The sequence below is a fragment of the Ruditapes philippinarum genome, unplaced genomic scaffold (genome assembly GCF_026571515.1).
Source record: "Ruditapes philippinarum isolate M1 unplaced genomic scaffold, ASM2657151v2 ctg558_1_1_1_1, whole genome shotgun sequence".
NCBI classification, from domain to species: Eukaryota; Metazoa; Mollusca; class Bivalvia; order Venerida; family Veneridae; genus Ruditapes; species Ruditapes philippinarum.
Genome location: NW_026857738.1, coordinates 149,835 through 167,566, shown reverse-complemented (window position 1 = coordinate 167,566; position 17,732 = coordinate 149,835). Strand labels below are relative to the sequence as shown.

General features: G+C 31.7%; 1 protein-coding gene and 1 long non-coding RNA gene across 6 annotated transcripts in view; both read left to right on the top strand.

Annotated features, from left to right (window-relative positions):
- The first annotated feature begins 687 nt into the window (after nucleotides 1-687).
- LOC132750762 (uncharacterized) lies at nucleotides 688-5,429 on the top strand. The gene is made up of 2 exons (XR_009628595.1): nucleotides 688-4,065; nucleotides 4,623-5,429. It is a non-coding gene; the product is annotated as an uncharacterized LOC132750762 (long non-coding RNA).
- A 3,238-nt stretch (nucleotides 5,430-8,667) lies between these two features.
- The window catches only part of LOC132750761 (uncharacterized), a 54,432-nt gene continuing 45,367 nt past the window's right edge, over nucleotides 8,668-17,732 (top strand). For 2 of the 5 annotated variants that reach the window (XM_060740803.1, XM_060740797.1), the window contains exons 1-2: nucleotides 8,668-8,817; nucleotides 13,413-13,548. In XM_060740803.1, coding sequence (XP_060596786.1) covers nucleotides 13,534-13,548 — 15 coding nt within the window. In that variant the 5' untranslated portion in view covers nucleotides 8,668-8,817; nucleotides 13,413-13,533. Of the gene's footprint in view, nucleotides 8,818-13,412; nucleotides 13,549-16,196; nucleotides 16,411-17,457; nucleotides 17,613-17,732 lie in introns of those variants that run through there. The other 3 variants (XM_060740801.1, XM_060740798.1, XM_060740802.1) reach the window with 3 other exon arrangements.

Sequence of the window (17,732 nt, the reverse complement as noted above, 5' to 3'; positions counted from 1 at the left end):
ACGACATTAGGAACTAGTTCTATGTGACATCAGGAACTAGTTCTATGTGACATCAGGAACTAGTTCTATGTGACATCAGGAACTAGTTCTATGTGACATCAGGAACTAGTTCTATGTGACATCAGGAACTAGTTCTATGTTACATCAGGAACTAGTTCTATGTGACATCAGGAACTAGTTCTATGTGACATCAGGAACTAGTTCTATGTGACATCAGGAACTAGTTCTGTGTGACATCAGGAACTAGTTCTATGTGACATCAGGAACTAGTTCTATGTGACATCAGGAACAACTTTTATGTGACATCAGGAACTACTTCTATGTGACATCATGATCTAGTTCTATGTGACATCAGGAACAACTTCTATGTGACATCAGGAACTACTTCTATGTGACATCATGATCTAGTTCTATGTGACATCAGGAACTAGTTCTATGTGACATCATGATCTAGTTCTATGTGACATCAGGAACTAGTTCTATGTGACATCAGGAACAACTTTTATGTGACATCAGGAACTACTTCTATGTGACATCATGATCTAGTTCTATGTGACATCAGGATCTAGTTCTATGTGACATCAGGAACTACTTCTATGTGACATCATGATCTAGTTCTATGTGTCATCAGGATCTAGTTCTATGTGACATCAGGAACTACTTCTATGTGACATCATGATCTAGTTCTATGTGACATCAGGAACTACTTCTATGTGACATCAGGAACTAGTTCTATGTGACATCATGATCTAGTTCTATGTGACATCAGGAACTAGTTCTATGTGACATCAGGAACTACTTCTATGTGACATCAGGAACTACTTCTATGTGACATCATGATCTAGTTCTATGTGACATCAGGAACTACTTCTATGTGACATCAGGAACTACTTCTATGTGACATCATGATCTAGTTCTATGTGACATCAGGATCTAGTTCTATGTGACATCAGGAACTACTTCTATGTGAAATAGATGTTATCTGGAGCTAAGCAAATGTGGGTTTTTACAAAGCTAATCCCCAGCTACAAACAAACTTTTTCTGTTATAGCTTCAGGATGCACTACCAGTCACAATAGATTAGTCAACAAAGCTATAATTGTAAAAGATATTTGTACCCCCCGGATTAGCTGGAAAAAAACTCAAAATATTCTTATTTCCAGATTAACTATATTCATCTGATTGTCTATTTAATGGCATTTCTTTGTTAATTGATAAAAAAAATAGTATTAACAAGAAAATGGGTTGTTGAGTTAAAGTATTTAGTGATTTTTTAGTGACATTGTCCGATTGAAGTTTAAGTTCAGCACCTTGTTTTTCATGATAATTTTTTTTTTTTTAATATATCTTGCCCTTAATTGACTCTTTTACCTACATGTGTTGAAATGCCATACCAATGATATTTCATTATTTTTCTGATTTTAAGCTGTCGGAAACGATAGCAGGGTTCCACTGTACATATCAATAGGCTAACAAGTTTTTTTGAAAATTTCTGTAAATAAGCACTTGAATAGTAAAAAATTTCAAGTTTTGTACTCTAAAAGGATGACTATGTTCATATTAAATTGGTACAATAGTTTTTGTAATTATTTTTGAACATTATTTGAGGGTGATAAAACTCATGTTCTTGCTGTATTTACAGTACCTAGAATAAAGTTCTCATGACAGCACTGAGATTTTTTTTTCATGGAAGTATTTTATTGTCATTGATTGATTTTTTCTAAATCATTTAATTAATTTCAATTGAAAAGTAAGCATTATTTCTTTTCAAATCTGGTATTTAATTGACAAGAAAGCATAATTTATTTTCAAATTTTGTATTCAAGATTATTGAAAAAGCAATGTGTGAAATAATTTTGAAGAAAAAAATAAACTCAGGGGGTACATAAATTGTATAATTGTTTAATGGACAATCATATTGAAAGCATAATGATTTAAGTACTGTGTACAGAATATGATATATATATTTATAACAGAATAGTTTCCAAATTGGTCAGTTTGTAAAGTAGAATAGTTTCCAAATTGTTCAGTTTTTATAGCAGAATGGTTTCCAAATTGTTCTGTTTTTATAGCGGAATAATTTCCAAATTATTCAGTTTTTAAAGCAGGAAAGTTTCCTAATTGTTCAGTTTTCATAACAGAATAGTTTCCAAATTAATCAGTTTGTATGGCAGAATAGTTTCCAAATTGTTCTGTTTTTATAGCAGAATGGTTTCCAAATTGTTCAGTTTGTAAAGCAGAATAGTTTCCAAATTAATCAGTTTGTAAAGCAGAATAGTTTCCAAATTGTTCAGTTTATATGGCAGAATAGTTTCCAAATTGTTCAGTTTATATGGCAGAATAGTTTCCAAATTGTTCAGTTTATATGGCAGAATAGTTTCCAAATTGTTCAGTTTATATGGCAGAATAGTTTCCAAATTGTTCAGTTTATATGGCAGAATAGTTTCCAAATTGTTCAGTTTATATGGCAGAATAGTTTCCAAATTTGTTCAGTTTATATGGCAGAATAGTTTCCAAATTGTTCAGTTTTTATGGCAGAATAGTTTACAAATTGTTTTGTATAGTTGAATAGTCATAGTAATTCATTTAAGCTCAAACCCTGTAAAAATTTGTATAAATAGCAAAGGATATCAGGTGTTTTAAATATTTTTATTTTCATCATGTACCTGTGTCATTGTTATGAATATAGGTTTGTTATATATTATATCATTTGCACTTAGATTGACATAGATGCTTCAGTGGAAATTTAGAGGTTGTTTATCAGTCAGTCTCTGTTTACATTAAAATTTTACATCTCTTATCATTACTCAGGGGAAATCTTCAAGCAAATGGGCACAAATGATTTTGTCATAAAAGCTGTATATACCTTGGTTCCTATAAGTTAGTTTAAGGTAAATATTTTGTTAAATTTCTTGTCATTTTATAATGAAGAAAAAAACATGTACATGTATGATATTTACACAGGATTAAATGTTAATTCTCAGTTATAATTTCAGAAGAAAGTTTTTTCCATCTGTGCTTAAAATGATTGGTATTCACACATTTAATAACATTTTAATACGTTTTCTATGTAATGGTTTCCAAAATATTTGCATTGTATACTATAAATGAAACAGATTTAAGTTAAATCAGTTTTTATAATCCTGTTAGAGGCCTGCAAATTAAGGGTGTTAGGATTTTCAAAGGTTAGGGTTTACAGGCTTGCGGAAGTTAGGACGTTAGGCACCTGCATGGGTTTGGGTAGGGTTTAGGGGCCTGTGAAAGTTAGGATGTTAGGCACCTGCATGGGTTAGGGTAGAGTTTAGGGCTTGCGAAAGTAGGATATTAGGCACCTGCAAAGGTTTGGGTGTTAAAGGTTTGCAATAAAATAAAACAAAGCCAATAGTGTGTGATCACTCAGCATCAGTTAAACTGAAAAGTCGTCATATCACATTTACAATTGTTATTTTACTTAAAACCCAAACTGTAAAGGTTGCAAACATCATATCATTTGTCTATCAGTGTTTTGGTTTGCCAGGGATTCTATCATGAAGGAAGCTTTCCAGCTTGATTACTGAAGGTTGGTGGTTCTACACAGGTGCCTTTTCATGAAAGTATGGCAAGGAATGGTTCCTGAATACTTCCTCCACCTGAAAGCTGAAACGTTTAATGACCATTACACTGTAGGTGTAAAGTTAACTCTTAAATGTAAATGATATGCTTGCTGAAAGGAGTTGTCTCCCTTGAACTTTTGAATATGTCAGTAAATGGAAAATAGAATTTCTTGTTTACAGGGCACATTTTACCTTCTTTAAAAGTTTAAAGAATATATTACTCATATTTGTTTGGTTTTATTTTATGAAAACAAATAGATTGAACTTCAGTTTTATATTTTGTTACCTCAGATTTATATTATTATAAGCAAAAATATGCAGCAATATGATACCTTTGGGAAAAACATACAAATTGCAGCTGGTGAATTACCTTGTGTTAATTTATGTTTGCATTTTAAGACTTATTATAATTATACCCCCACACAACAAAGTTGTAAGTGGGGTATACTGGAATCAGCTTGTCCGTCTGGCTGTCCGGCCGTCGGGCGTCCGTCGGTTTTTCCTTGTACGCCCAATAACTTAAGATTCCTTTGACCCACAGTCTTCATATTTGGCATGGAGGTTAGTCATGACGAGTAGATGACCCCTATTGATTTTGAGGTTGCTAGGTCCAAGGTCACAGGGGCCTTGACTTCATAAAGCTTGTCCGCCCAATAACTTAAGATTCCTTTGACCCATAGTCTTCATATTTGGCATGGAGGTTAGACATGACAAGTAGATAACCCCTATTGATTTTGAGGTCACCAGGTCAAAGGTCAAGGTCACAGGGGCCTTGACTTCAAAAAGCTTGTCCGCCGAATAACTTAATATTCCTTTGACCCACAGTCTTCATATTTGGCATGGAGGTTAGTCATGATGAGTAGATGACTCCTATTGATTCTAAGTTGACTGGGCCAAAGGTCAAGGTCACAGGGGCCTTGACTTCAAAAAGCTTGTCCGCCGAATAACTTAATATTCCTTTGACCCACAGTCTTCATATTTGGCATGGAGGTTAGTCATGATTAGTAGATGACCCCTTTTGATTTTGAGGTCACTGGGTCAAAGGTCAAGGTCACAGGGGCCTTGATTTCAAATAGTTTGTCGGCCCAATAACTTAAGAAACCTTTGACCCACAGTCTTTATATTTGGCATGGAGGTTAGTCATGATAAGTAGATGACCCCTATTTATTTTTATTACACTGGGTCAAAGGTCAAGGTCACAGGGGCCTTGACTAAAAAAGCTTGTCCGCTCAATAACTTAAGATTCCTTTGACCCACAGTCTTCATATTTGGCATGGAGGTTAGTCATGATTAGTAGGTGACCCCTATTTATTTTAAGGTCACTGGGTCAAAGATCAAGGTCACATGGACTTTGACTTCAAAAAGATTGTCCACCCATTAACTTAATATTCCTTTGACCCACAGTCTTCATATTTGGCATGGAGGTTGATCATGACTATAAGGTGACCCCTATTGATTTTGAGGGTCACTGGGTCAAAGGTCGACTAAAAAAAGCTTTTCCCCTCAATTGCTTAAGAATGCCTGTCCGCAGTTTATTGATTTTGACATTTTCACATTTGAAGCATGTAGAATACATAGCACTGGCTTAGTAACCTTTGGCAGGGACGTTGTCCTTGAGCTCTAAATGGCCACTGTTGATTCTGACAAAGTGGTATGCAGGGGTATTCACGCCATGACAGTGGCAGTTCTAGTTATAACTGTTTTTGATTCCAAGTAATTTTTAAAGATGAAACCTACAATTTTTATAATTGTTACAAAATAGTTGCTCAAATGGGAAATCTGTTAATGTATTGTTATGATGGTGTTGTTTTGGTAATAAATGTTAAAAGTAACAAAGGTTTTATCTTGTTAATTGACTAATACATTATGAAGTATGCGACAGAGGCGGTGAAAATGCTACAGAGGTGGAACAAATGTCACAGAGGCAGTGAAAATGCAACAGAGTTGGGGCAAATGCCACTGAGGCAGTGAAAATGCCACAAAGGTGTAGCAAATGCCACAGAGGCAGTGAAAATGCCACAGAGGTGGAGCAAATGCCATAGAGTTGGGGCAAATGCCGCTGAGGCAGTGAAAATGCCACAAAGGTGGAGCAAATGCCACAGAGGTGGGGCAAATGCCACAGAGGTGGGGCAAATGCCACAGAGGCAGTGAAAATGCCACAGAGGTGGAGCATAATTATGCCACATAGGTGGGACACTGTACCTGTGTTTTGATATTATTTGCTTGCAAGTAAGTATTTCAAAATTTTACAGTATAGAAACCTTCATTTCATATTCAGTTAGTTTGTTAAAGGAGTACATGGATTTTTATCACAAATGTTGGATTTTGACCAAAATCAAACATCCTTTTTATGCTTGAATACCATTTGAATACAATAGATGAAGTATTTCAAAGGTTACTGCGCAGACAACTTGCCTCACCACAATCTATTAAACTTACTCCTATCATCTTGTCTCTTACCACAGTCAATCAAAACCTACATTTGTCACTTTGCCTCTGACCTGCCTTTTACCACAATAAATTAAAGCCTACTAATATCATCTTGCATTTTACAACAATCAATCAAAACCACTAATGTCATCCTGCCTTTTACCACAATCAATCAAAATCTGTTAATATCATCCTGCCTTTTACCACAAACAATCAAAATCTGTTAATGTCATCCTGCCTTTAACTACTATTGATCAAAACATTAATGTTATCCTGCCTTTTACCACAATTGATCAAAACCTATTAATGTCATATTGCCTTTTGCCACAATCAATCAAAACCTGCTAATGCCACCCTGTCTTTTACCACAATTAATCAAAATTTGTTGATGTCATCATGCCTTTTACCACAATCAAAACCTACTAATGTCATCCTGTCTTACCACAATCAATCAAACAATGCTCTTGTCATCCTGCCTTTTACCACAATCAATCAAAACCTATTAATGTCATCTTGCATTTTATTACAATCAATCAAAACATGTTAATGTCATCCTGCCTTTAACCACTATTGATCAAAACATTAATGTTATCCTGCCTTTTACCACAATTGATCAAAACCTGCTAATGCCATCCTGCCTTTTACCACAATTAATCAAAATTTGTTGATGTCATCATGCCTTTTACCACAATCAAAACCTACTAATGTCATCCTGTCTTACCACAATCAATCAAACAATGCTCTTGTCATCCTGCCTTTTACCACAATCAATCAAAACCTATTAATGTCATCTTGCATTTTATTACAATCAATCAAAACATGCAATGCCATCCTGCCTTTTACCACAATCAATCAAAATTTGTTAATGTCATCATGCCTTTTACCACAATCAAAACCTACTAATGTCAACCTGTCTTTTACCAAAATAAATCAAAACCATTTAATGTCATATTGCATTTTACCACAATCAATCAAAACCTGCAATGCCATCCTTCCTTTTACCACAATCAATCAAAACCTACTAATGTCACCCTGTCTTTTACCACAATCAATCAAAACCTACCAATATTATCCTGCCTCTTACCACAATTTACAGAACTTACTTATGGTCGCATGGATATATTCTGTTGTTGCTAGCAGCCTTAGAGAGACAAGTTTTATTGAAATAATTTTGTGAGAAAAATTTAGTAGAATGGTTACCCTAGAGCTCTACCTTACATTCATATTTCATTTGATCTACTATTTGTCTTTAACAATTGATGGCTTGTCAGTTTTCAACTGTTGTTAGGTCATAAATGGCCATAATTCACAATCATCAAATGTCAGAAGCAACAAAATTAAAGTACATGTACATTTTGTATTTCTCTTGCAATATATAAATATTATCTTTTTTTCATTGAGCACCCTTCAAAACCCTGCAGAAGTTCTTATTAACTTCTTTTTAAAAAGTTTCACTTAAAAAAAACAAACAAAAAAAAACAAACAAAAAACAAGCTTAATTGCCATGACCTTCATGTTAATGATGCATTATTTAACTTTTTTGTCCATTTAGTCAGAAACTATCATAGCTTTCATTGAGTATTCATTTCAAGCGCGTTCACTATCAAGATGTGACACCATTTCAAAAGAGCAAACCATCCTGGAATTAATTTTTGCATAGTTATGCCCCCTTTTCTTCATTATTCCCCTGGGTAGCCAGTTTTCAAAAACTGTTATGAAAAAATCACTTCAAACTTTAAACACATAATCACTATCATGGTCAGGTTACAAAAAATAAGTGTGCCAAGAACTTTTGCATAACTATGCCCCCTTTTCTGTAACAGTGTTTCAATTGTAATGTGAAATAAAAGCATATATTTGGTTAGTTCATCATTGTCATAAAAGGATTGGTTAAGTAACGCTTCTCAATAACAACTTATCTTTTTAAGTCAAAACTTATTCAAATTTGGGTTATGTTTATCTCATATTGGCTGTATTGCTCCATATAATCAACTGATACGTTGATAACGAATTTATTATAAAAAAATTCAAATTATCAGGTAATTCTTCACTTAAAGGGACTCGACTGAGGTACAAATGCCGAAAAACATAAAATTTCAAAATCCAACCGAAATCAAGTAAAACACTTAAAATGGACAAATCTGCAAAGGATAACAAGGCAGTATATTCAGGATTGAATTGGAAATCGATTGTTGTACAATTCTTAGCCGATTTTTTAGTAAAAAGCATTGCTTAAAAGCATTGCAACGCCTTTCATTTTTTGGGGTCATTTTGTAATATAAAAATAATTATTCTGGAAAAATAAAGAGAGGGAATAAGCTGAAAATGTGCACACAAATAACTGGTCCAGACCTACATCTATAATGGTACAAAAATCTCGGAAAAATATTTCCAATCATGCCATGTCACAATACTTCAGTGGAGTCCCTTTAAGAATATAAATTAAATTTCTATTGAAGTATATGCCACAAAACAAGCAAACAAACAAGCAAACAAACAAACAGCCTACAGACTAGCAAATGATCGACTTTTTATACATACATAGCAATTATCTACTACAGTTAAGTACCTTGGTGTAGTGGGATTATTATGTTACCCTTTACCCTTTTTGTCTACAAAATCTTTTGATAAGTACAAGATACTACCAATGCCTATTATCTTTGCTTACAGATTTTGGTCTGATAAAAGGGTAAACCATTTAAGACGGACATACATTAGTGAGCAATTTAAAGAAGCCCAAACTCTTGTTACTTCAGTGGATGGATTACCCGTAAATGGATTTACATTTAACAAGGTGAACAATGGTTTTCATTTAAATGCTTATTGATTACATTTATAATATATAAAAGTAACTTGGATCATCTTGCAAAATTATGATGGAATCCTTATTCTTGATGCATAACTTTAGTTTGTGACAAATACAGGCAATATTAATGTTTGGAATTTTGACATTTTTTTAATCTGGAAAATTATCATTTGTAGAGAAGTTCATGAAGGTATTTATGCATCCAATTTCTTATTATAATAATAATTATAATTACATGCTTTATCAATCATTCTACATCAGTACATTAAGGAGCCGTTGTCTTCAACAATGTTTATTCTCATTGACATTTATGTTAACTTTAAATATTTAAGTTTAACCCCCACCACAGCTAATATCTAAAATGGACTTGTCCATCTTTCAATCAGGACCTTAGATCATTCATCATTTTCAGGGGAAGAAAATCAAAAGTACTCAAACAGTGCAGACCATCTTCCAGGTGATCTTTGGCCTGCACTGGCTGCATGGGTAGTTTCATTTGTTGCCAGCAGACTTCATTACCGTGTCCTTCTTCATCCACAAAATTTTGTTAATAACAAACCACAACTAAGCCTCTACAAGGCGAAATTTAGTATTAAATTTTGCATGTCTTAAATTTTGCTAGTTTCTCGAGCGATAATTATCGCCTTTTCTAGAGAACACTGGGAAACCTATACTAGCAAATTTATCATCTTAATTTTTTGCATGTTGTGTGTTCTTCACGCAGTAATTATTGCGTTGAATGGCTCTAATGATCGCATGAGAGACTAGCGAAATTTAGACACAAGATAATTATCTCCTATGAAGGTCAAACTTTATGCTAAATTTCATTAGTCTCTCAGGCAATAATTAGCACTTCAAAGGTGATAATTATTGTGTGAGGAACACACAACATACAAAAATTAAGACGATAATTATTGAGGTGAAATTGTTAAATTTCACTACTATAAGTGTCCCTGGTCTATAGAAAAAGGGATGATTATTTTCTATGTCGCATGTATAAAAAAAATTGCATTTTCAATAAAAACTCTGATTGTCTCTTGAAAAAAAAAAATTCTGCATGAATGAGCGTAACAATTACACTTTTATGTCCAGGACGAAATGTAAAGATGAATAAGAGATGCATCATAGCCACAGGGTCTTGACCAAATTTTACAATATATCTCCAATTTCTATATACATTGTATAATTGTTTTCCCAAAACTTCACATACATAATAGTGTTAAAATGTGAATTGAAAATACTTGCAATGCATCCGATTTTCTTTTTTTTTCTCTTTTTTCTCTTTGTTTTCTTTTTTTTCTCTTTTAATCATCAGTCAAACAAGTTCTGACAAGTTATGCAATACCTGATGTCTTTTTTTGTATTTGTTTGTTAAATGTTTTTTTTTTCTATTTTTTTTTTTTCAGTCTTATTAAGATAAATGTGTTTTCAGCATATGCTAAAAAGATGGATAAACATAATGGTTCATTTAAAAGTTGATTTAAGAGATATTTTATGTTAGGGTGATTAATTGTTTCACTTAATCTTGACTTTTTTTCTTTGACAAACATTCTAGTTTGTTGTATAATAAATGTAACTTCAATCTTTTTACAGCCTGATGAGATTTAAAAAGTGTGGGTGTGACTTAAAGTCCAATCAAAATAAGTTATTAAAAATTCTTGCACATGTTTGCATTCAAGAAATTTATTACTTCATAATTATTATGCCCCCTGTCCCCCCCATGGTTTAAAAGCATGGCAGTCTGTATGCACATATTTCATCTCTTCCTTTTCCCTGTTTATATAACTTGGTAGGGACTTTGCCCAGGGCTAGTAGATGACCCCTATTGGTTTAGAGGTCAGTTGATCAAAGGTCAAGGTCTCCATAGTAGTGCTGACTCTGACCAATATCTGCACAGCCGCTATAACTTCCACTTGCTAGCAAGAAAAAACAGGAAAAGTCGCTAATTTTGAACTGAAAATCGATAAATAAGTTCAATAAAGACTAATCATAGAGAAATTGTTACTTTTATAACTAGGAGTTACATTAAAGAGATTATTTCTGGCCTAATCCCTATGGTAAAACCTATATTTTTTTGGAAAAATACGATCTAGGGAATGCTTTTTAGGAAAGGTTGGTCATGACAAGTTTTGAGGTCAAAGTTAAATGTCACTGTGGCCTTGACCATTGAAAGCTTGTCCAACCAATTATTATTAGAACACTTTGGCCTCCATTTCTTAGATTTGGTGTTGAGGTTAATCATGAATAGTAGATGTTGAAATATTAAGTCTTGTGGTGCATCTGTAGGCCAAGTGGTTAAATTCTTTCAATTTCAAACCACTTGCCCCTCACTGCTATGGATTTGATTTCTACCAGGGACTTTGGATTCTTTCATGTGAGGAAGTTATTCAGCCAGCTTACATAATGTCAGTGGTTCTTCTCTGGTGCCAGTTTGTGCCTGAAATACTAGTAATTTTTGGAGGGGCACCTTAGGTCTTCTTATACCAGTAAAGCTGGTTGCCATGTGTCCTATTCTGTGTTGGTGTGACGTAAAACCCAACAACAACAAAAAAGAAATACTCGTCTTATCAAGAATATGTCTCCTCAGTCATACAGTTGTTTAAATATATTAGTTATAATACTATTTTTTCATGTATAAATCTTCTATATATTAATATAACACTTGATTTTTCATCCTCGGTAACCCATGCCTACTTGTTACATATGCACTTCATTCGCAGTGCATGTGGTTCAGCGAAATCAGTACCCATGGGTAACCAATGCTGTTGATTTTTATGTAATATGCATATTAAGTATGTAATTATGCCACTGTGACAGCACATGAAGTGGATGTGTAAGTGTCCAATGAACAAATTTGTAGTAATAGAGATACCACTTTCCAAACTTGAACCTCTGATACACACAGGAAGTATCTGAATTTAGTTTTTATTTGTTTGGGTCATTAATAAACATTGTAACTGTTAGTTGTAATGTATAGTAATCATAAGATGTGGACTTTTAATTAGTATTTAATTAGATATAGATTTTGATCTTCCTTACTATGACATGTATCCTAGGCATAAATATTTTACCTGGCTAGGAATTATGTTTAATATTCATATTATGTTATTGAAATTTGTCTAGTTGCTTACCATTTTTTTTAATTTATAAAACATTTTAGTAAGTTTTGAAAATCAAGAACTTTTTGTTACTATATAACAAAATTGTACAAGATTATGCAGTGAAATCTTTGAAAAAAAATCATTCATTATATTTTAATTAATTATTTTACTGAATATTTATCAGTCCTCAAATTAATAGAATATTGATACATCTATTACATGTACCTGATTTAATCAATTTGATACACTTGTTTAATTTGCTAAATGTTCATTATAATTAGAAACATAGCTGTTTATTTATTTAGAACCTGATTCAGTTTAAAAATAAGGTCTGCAGTTGAACTATTGTTGCAATTGATGTAACTTTTAAAACATTGTTCGATGTCACCATAAAATACATCATCCAATGAAAAAGAATCATAAATTTTATTTCCTTCAAACTTAGAAAAAAACAATACAGGTAAAAACTTGTTTTGTTAAAAATTTGTGATTGAAAGAATTCATAACTAAAACATTAATCAATCTTGGTGCATGTAGCTATGTGATTAAGCATTTATTAACCTGGGATAGAAGAGCCCTGACATCAAGTTAAAATACTGTACTTACCTGTTATAAGATGATCAGTGAGACAGTGTAATCATTGACTTTCTAGTGTAGAGGATACTGTATCAATACAAAAAAAACAGTAAAGTTTACATAGAAAATATTGAAAAACTCTGAAAATTGAAAAAAAATAGAGTTGTGTATCAATAGAAAAACAGAGGAGTTTACAGTCATAAAAATATTAAAAAATTCAGGAAATTGAAAAAAAAAAAAAAATCTGTAAATGAAAATCATAGAAGGCTAACAGGTTAGAAGAGGAACACAGGAGCAACTTCATGTCTTGTATGATTGTGTTAATTTTTCTTGTGTTAAAAATGCAGGGTCAAACTATAAATGATCAGTTAAAAACTCGAAGCAGGACAATTTCATAGTTTATATTTTTAGCAAAATGGACATTTAAATTGTTCAAGTTAAGATTACAATTTAAGTAAATGAGATTCAATTGACAGTATAGCTTATATAGGATAACTGCAGAATAAACTGACATAGCAAACTTTACAGTGTATTAAATGCTATATATTTGCTGTATGTAGATTGCAAAATTATTATTACTCTTGTGATATAAAATGATTATATACCTGGAATGAAAAAAAAGTCAATATATTTTATCAAAAGCGAGTGGGACATATGCATGAACTCATCACCAAACCTTTAAGAATTAGAAGCTGAATATTTTGTTCCAGAACATTTTATTCTTTTATGTATATCAAATTACATAGAACTTCTATGTTTCAAATCTTTTGATAAAAGACAATATGGTTATGAAAGCAACATTATTTTACTTTTTTTTTATATTTCTATAATATATTTTTTATAAACTTTAGCATTTTGGCATCTATTAATCTGTTTGTTCAAAATTTTATTTCTTTCTGTTTTTAGGAGGAACATGAAACAACCACATTTCTGAGATTAATAGTGACAAGACAGTGAGTGCATAGGAAGAACTTATAAAGAAATGATGATATTAATAATATAAAAGTGTTTGAATCATACAATAAGAATGGCCCTCAGAGGGGTAAGTCAAAGTGTTTCTTTTATAGAAAATTTTAATTTGTTAAGTTATTAATTACACCTTTATATATAGATTTATATACAAACATTTTATGTAAATTTACAGATGACACAATGAAATATTCAAAATACATTCTATTTTCAATCTTTTTTAGGTACAATTGCAGCATTATTTATTGCATAATTGACAACAAACATGGTCTGTTATTCTATACAAAGAATCTTCACAATATTCATCTCTAGATGTCTGTTCAAATCACACCTTTAGTCATTATGCATGCATTTCATTAAAATTGTTCTCTGTTTAACATAGGAGACATAAAATCCATTCCCACATAACAATGCATTTTTAATACCTTACACTAAACCTTCATTACTATTCACGTATAAATCTTTTCCGACTGTATTGATTTCATTCACATTCTTTGTTCCAAAATGAATATTATTATTTTTTAATTTGTATATAGCATTTCCTGATAGACAATTACAAATTGATTTTTAAAGAAAATGTATTATGTTATAGTATATTGTTACTGTCATTTAGACAGGACACCAAGTGTCAACCAGTTAATATGATATGATTAATTCAAATGTTAAGCCGTTCCAGGTCAGCTGTTTGTCTCTTGTAACTGACAATCAAATCTCAACTGATACTTTGACAAAAATGCTTAGCTTCACAAAGGCATGAATGAAATCACATAAAAAAGCAATTGACATTAATGATATGATAATTAGTTTGAATAAATTTTAAAACATTGGTATCATATTATTGGATTAAACATAGAAGTCATTGAAGAATAAATAATATCACCAGCATTTACTTTACAGTACTTACAACATAATTTATTTTTACCTTGATTCTTCTGTTATTTAAACCATAGTTGAGCCTGCTTACTTTAAGGGATTATACTCAGGCAAATGAATGACAAAAATATTAAATAGATCTAATTTACTCAAATCATGCTAAAATGACATTTTTGATTTCTGTATAAATAGTCATATTTTGGGCTTGAAGCGTAATTATATCTTTGTATGTTGAACAAAATTAAGATGCTGACAGAGTCACCGACTTTCTAAGTTTTAAAACAAGTCATGCAACTTGAAAAAACTCTGGAAATTACAATAACAGAATTGTGAATATTGCTAGATTGAAATAAGTTTTAGTCATTCATTTGACAGGTACTTTAACGTTTTCATAGTTTTTCTATAACAACTATTGTGAAACCTAAATGCTCTAACCTGACCAACATGGGTCAAGTTTGGAAACCACCAATTTATTCTTTATAAGAAGAAAAGTTTTGTTCCTGTGACTGCTTAGTGTATTCATTTCGAGGACATTTATAGAATATTGACAGAAAAATTCAAATTGGAGAAATGAAAATTTTGCCTGACTGTCTCCCTTTAAACTAGACAATACTGGTGAGGGAACATGTACATACATTTAATGAAACAATTATTAGATACTGATCAAATTTTATATCTTCTATGGAAGATGTGGACTTTTGGAACATAAATGGGGTGTCTCAAGGAGTAAGATGGCCCATTGATTAAGTTGTTAGCCTCTTAAACCAGGAATTATGTGTTCGAACATTTTGTCATCTTTCCATCCAGCAAGTGTTATTATGATATTTTGCTGTGACAGTTTCTTGTAAATGGACTACTGCTGTCTTTATAATTAAAAAGATACATGGATACTCACTTTAAAGGTCTGTAGTGATCAAATAGAACAACAGGACTTTTTTCCAGAAACATCCAAAGAAAAGGGAGAGAATTCTTGATGAACTAATGAATAGAAATACTGAAAACTGTAGGAGTTATGCTTCAAACGAAAATGAAGGGCATATAATGAACTCGAAATGTTGAAAAACCGTTTTTCCATTTTAAATTTGTGTTTAGCCTTAACATTCCTGCTCTGCCATTATACTTGAAGCTTCAGCACAGACCAGTCTTCAGCACAGACCAGTCTTCAGCACAGACCAGTCTTCAGCACAGACCTATTGTTAGCAGCATTTTAAATTTTTTATTGAGATTATTATTATATTGCAAAATCAAATTGGTTTGGGTGTTGTTTGACTAAAGAGCATAATGAAGAAAATACTTGCAAACAAATGTTATTGTGAACTTCTTTCAATTGTCAAGAGCTATGGTCATGTTCTATTTTGTCCCTTTATTTTCTCCCATCATTCAGAGTTACAGTCAAGTAATTTTAAGTTATATCTAGTAACAATGTACAATAAAAAAAAATAGTTCATTACTAAGAATTATTAATTATTAAATGTTTATGATCTTTTTACTAATCTTTCAAAGCAATTTAAGTAAAATTATCATTCTTATTACGCATTGCAATTTGACACATCAACAAGTTTGATTAATTAATATTTCATATATCAATAGATATATCAAAGCTTGAAAAAAAAATCAAACTGACGTTTTTTTTACACCTGTAAAGCAATTTTAAACCATTTTTAATTTAATTTTCTTGTTTACTTATGTACAATCTGTGGACAATACCATTAGAGCATGCTATACACTAACTATTTTAACATAAAAAGGTATAATAAAAAAGGAACAGTATATTTGTCAGACCAAAAAGTAAAAATAAATATGCTTTAGAAATGTTCATTTCGTAGTGTAAAGATTTTATTATTTAGTTTGTAAGATCTTGTAAATGATAACAATTTTCATACATCCAATCAATGGTATATTGTTGTGTTTAAAAATTAGCGACCTGAAAGCGAACGTTTAAACACAATGGGCTCTATCCGCTTAAAATTCTATAAATTTTTCCAATTTTTTTCTTAATGTTACTTAATGCTTATTTTTTACATTCAATGTATTATCTGTTGGATTTGGACAGTAATAATCAGTAAGTTTATTCATTTTTTTTATCTTTTATTCTAAATTTCAAAAAAAGTAAAATATAGTAATGAAAGGTTAGATATTTAATGAATTTACTAACTGGTAAATAGAGGATATTTAAGTTTTTTCTATAAATACAGGATTTATTTTAATTCATTGACTGATGTCTTTCTTATTTGGAAGATACATCATCATCTTGGGTAGTCTTGAGTAAGTGGTCATTTTGTCTAAGGTCAAGGTCACTGGTGCTAAAAATATATTTTTACTTTTTTGTTTATAAAACCTTTATTAATTGACTGATGTGCATTGAAATACATGTACATTGTTAAATATGAAGTTAATCAGGGAGCATATATTGCATTAAGCAGTATTTCTTGTTTCTTTTGGTTTATTTATTTACTGTCACATTTTGCCTGCCCATGAAGAGATACATGTAGTTGTAATTTTTGGGGTAGTACATGTATACAGATGTTGACCCCAAGCAGGAGGTGACATACATGGGACTCTGCCTTAGAAAGACCATTTAATATTTATGTGGTATTGTTAGTGGTGGAGTAGGGGATTAAGCCTGTGACCCCTGAATTTCTAGTCCAGTATTTGAGCACTTGGCCACAAATCTGCTCCATGTAATGGACCTATGTTGTCCTCCTGTGGCAACTATATGCCTAATAAGATATGTGCACATAGGTTTATGACCAGCAAGAAAGCTTGTTATCCTTTACTCCAGTTTTAGGTCCTAAACCTGGCTCTGTTCTGGTGGCAAAGGCAGTTACTTTTGGCTTGAGCAGGTTTAGGGTTTTAGTTTCTCTTTGTCATTTTTTTTTCAAAAAGAATTGAAAAAAATAATTTTTTCAAGGAATGCATTTGCTCTGTTTATATAAAACACAAACACACAGAGTCAAACTAATAAACATCTTAAGTGTTAAATTATTTTATACAGTTTGTAAAGTATTTCAGTAATTTGTAGATTTGTAATTTAATGCACAGATGATTCATATAATAATCTAGCAAATATACTACCATTTCAATACAAGTTATAAAGTTCCTGTTACATAGAAAATAACATATAATGTATAACCTTGGTTGTATACAACAAAATTGTTTTCATACAAGAATATGGATTTGGAATTCTTTTCCAATTAAATGAGCATGGAATATCTTGAATATGTTGGATAATGTGAACATGTTCATGTATGTGCAGTAAAATTTGTAAGTTTTAAAGAAATATCTGTGTTGATTTACATGAAAATTATATTTTAATCCTTCACATTCTGAATTTCTTAAAGGCCCATTATGCCTCATAAAATCCATTTTTGTTTTAATCTTGTT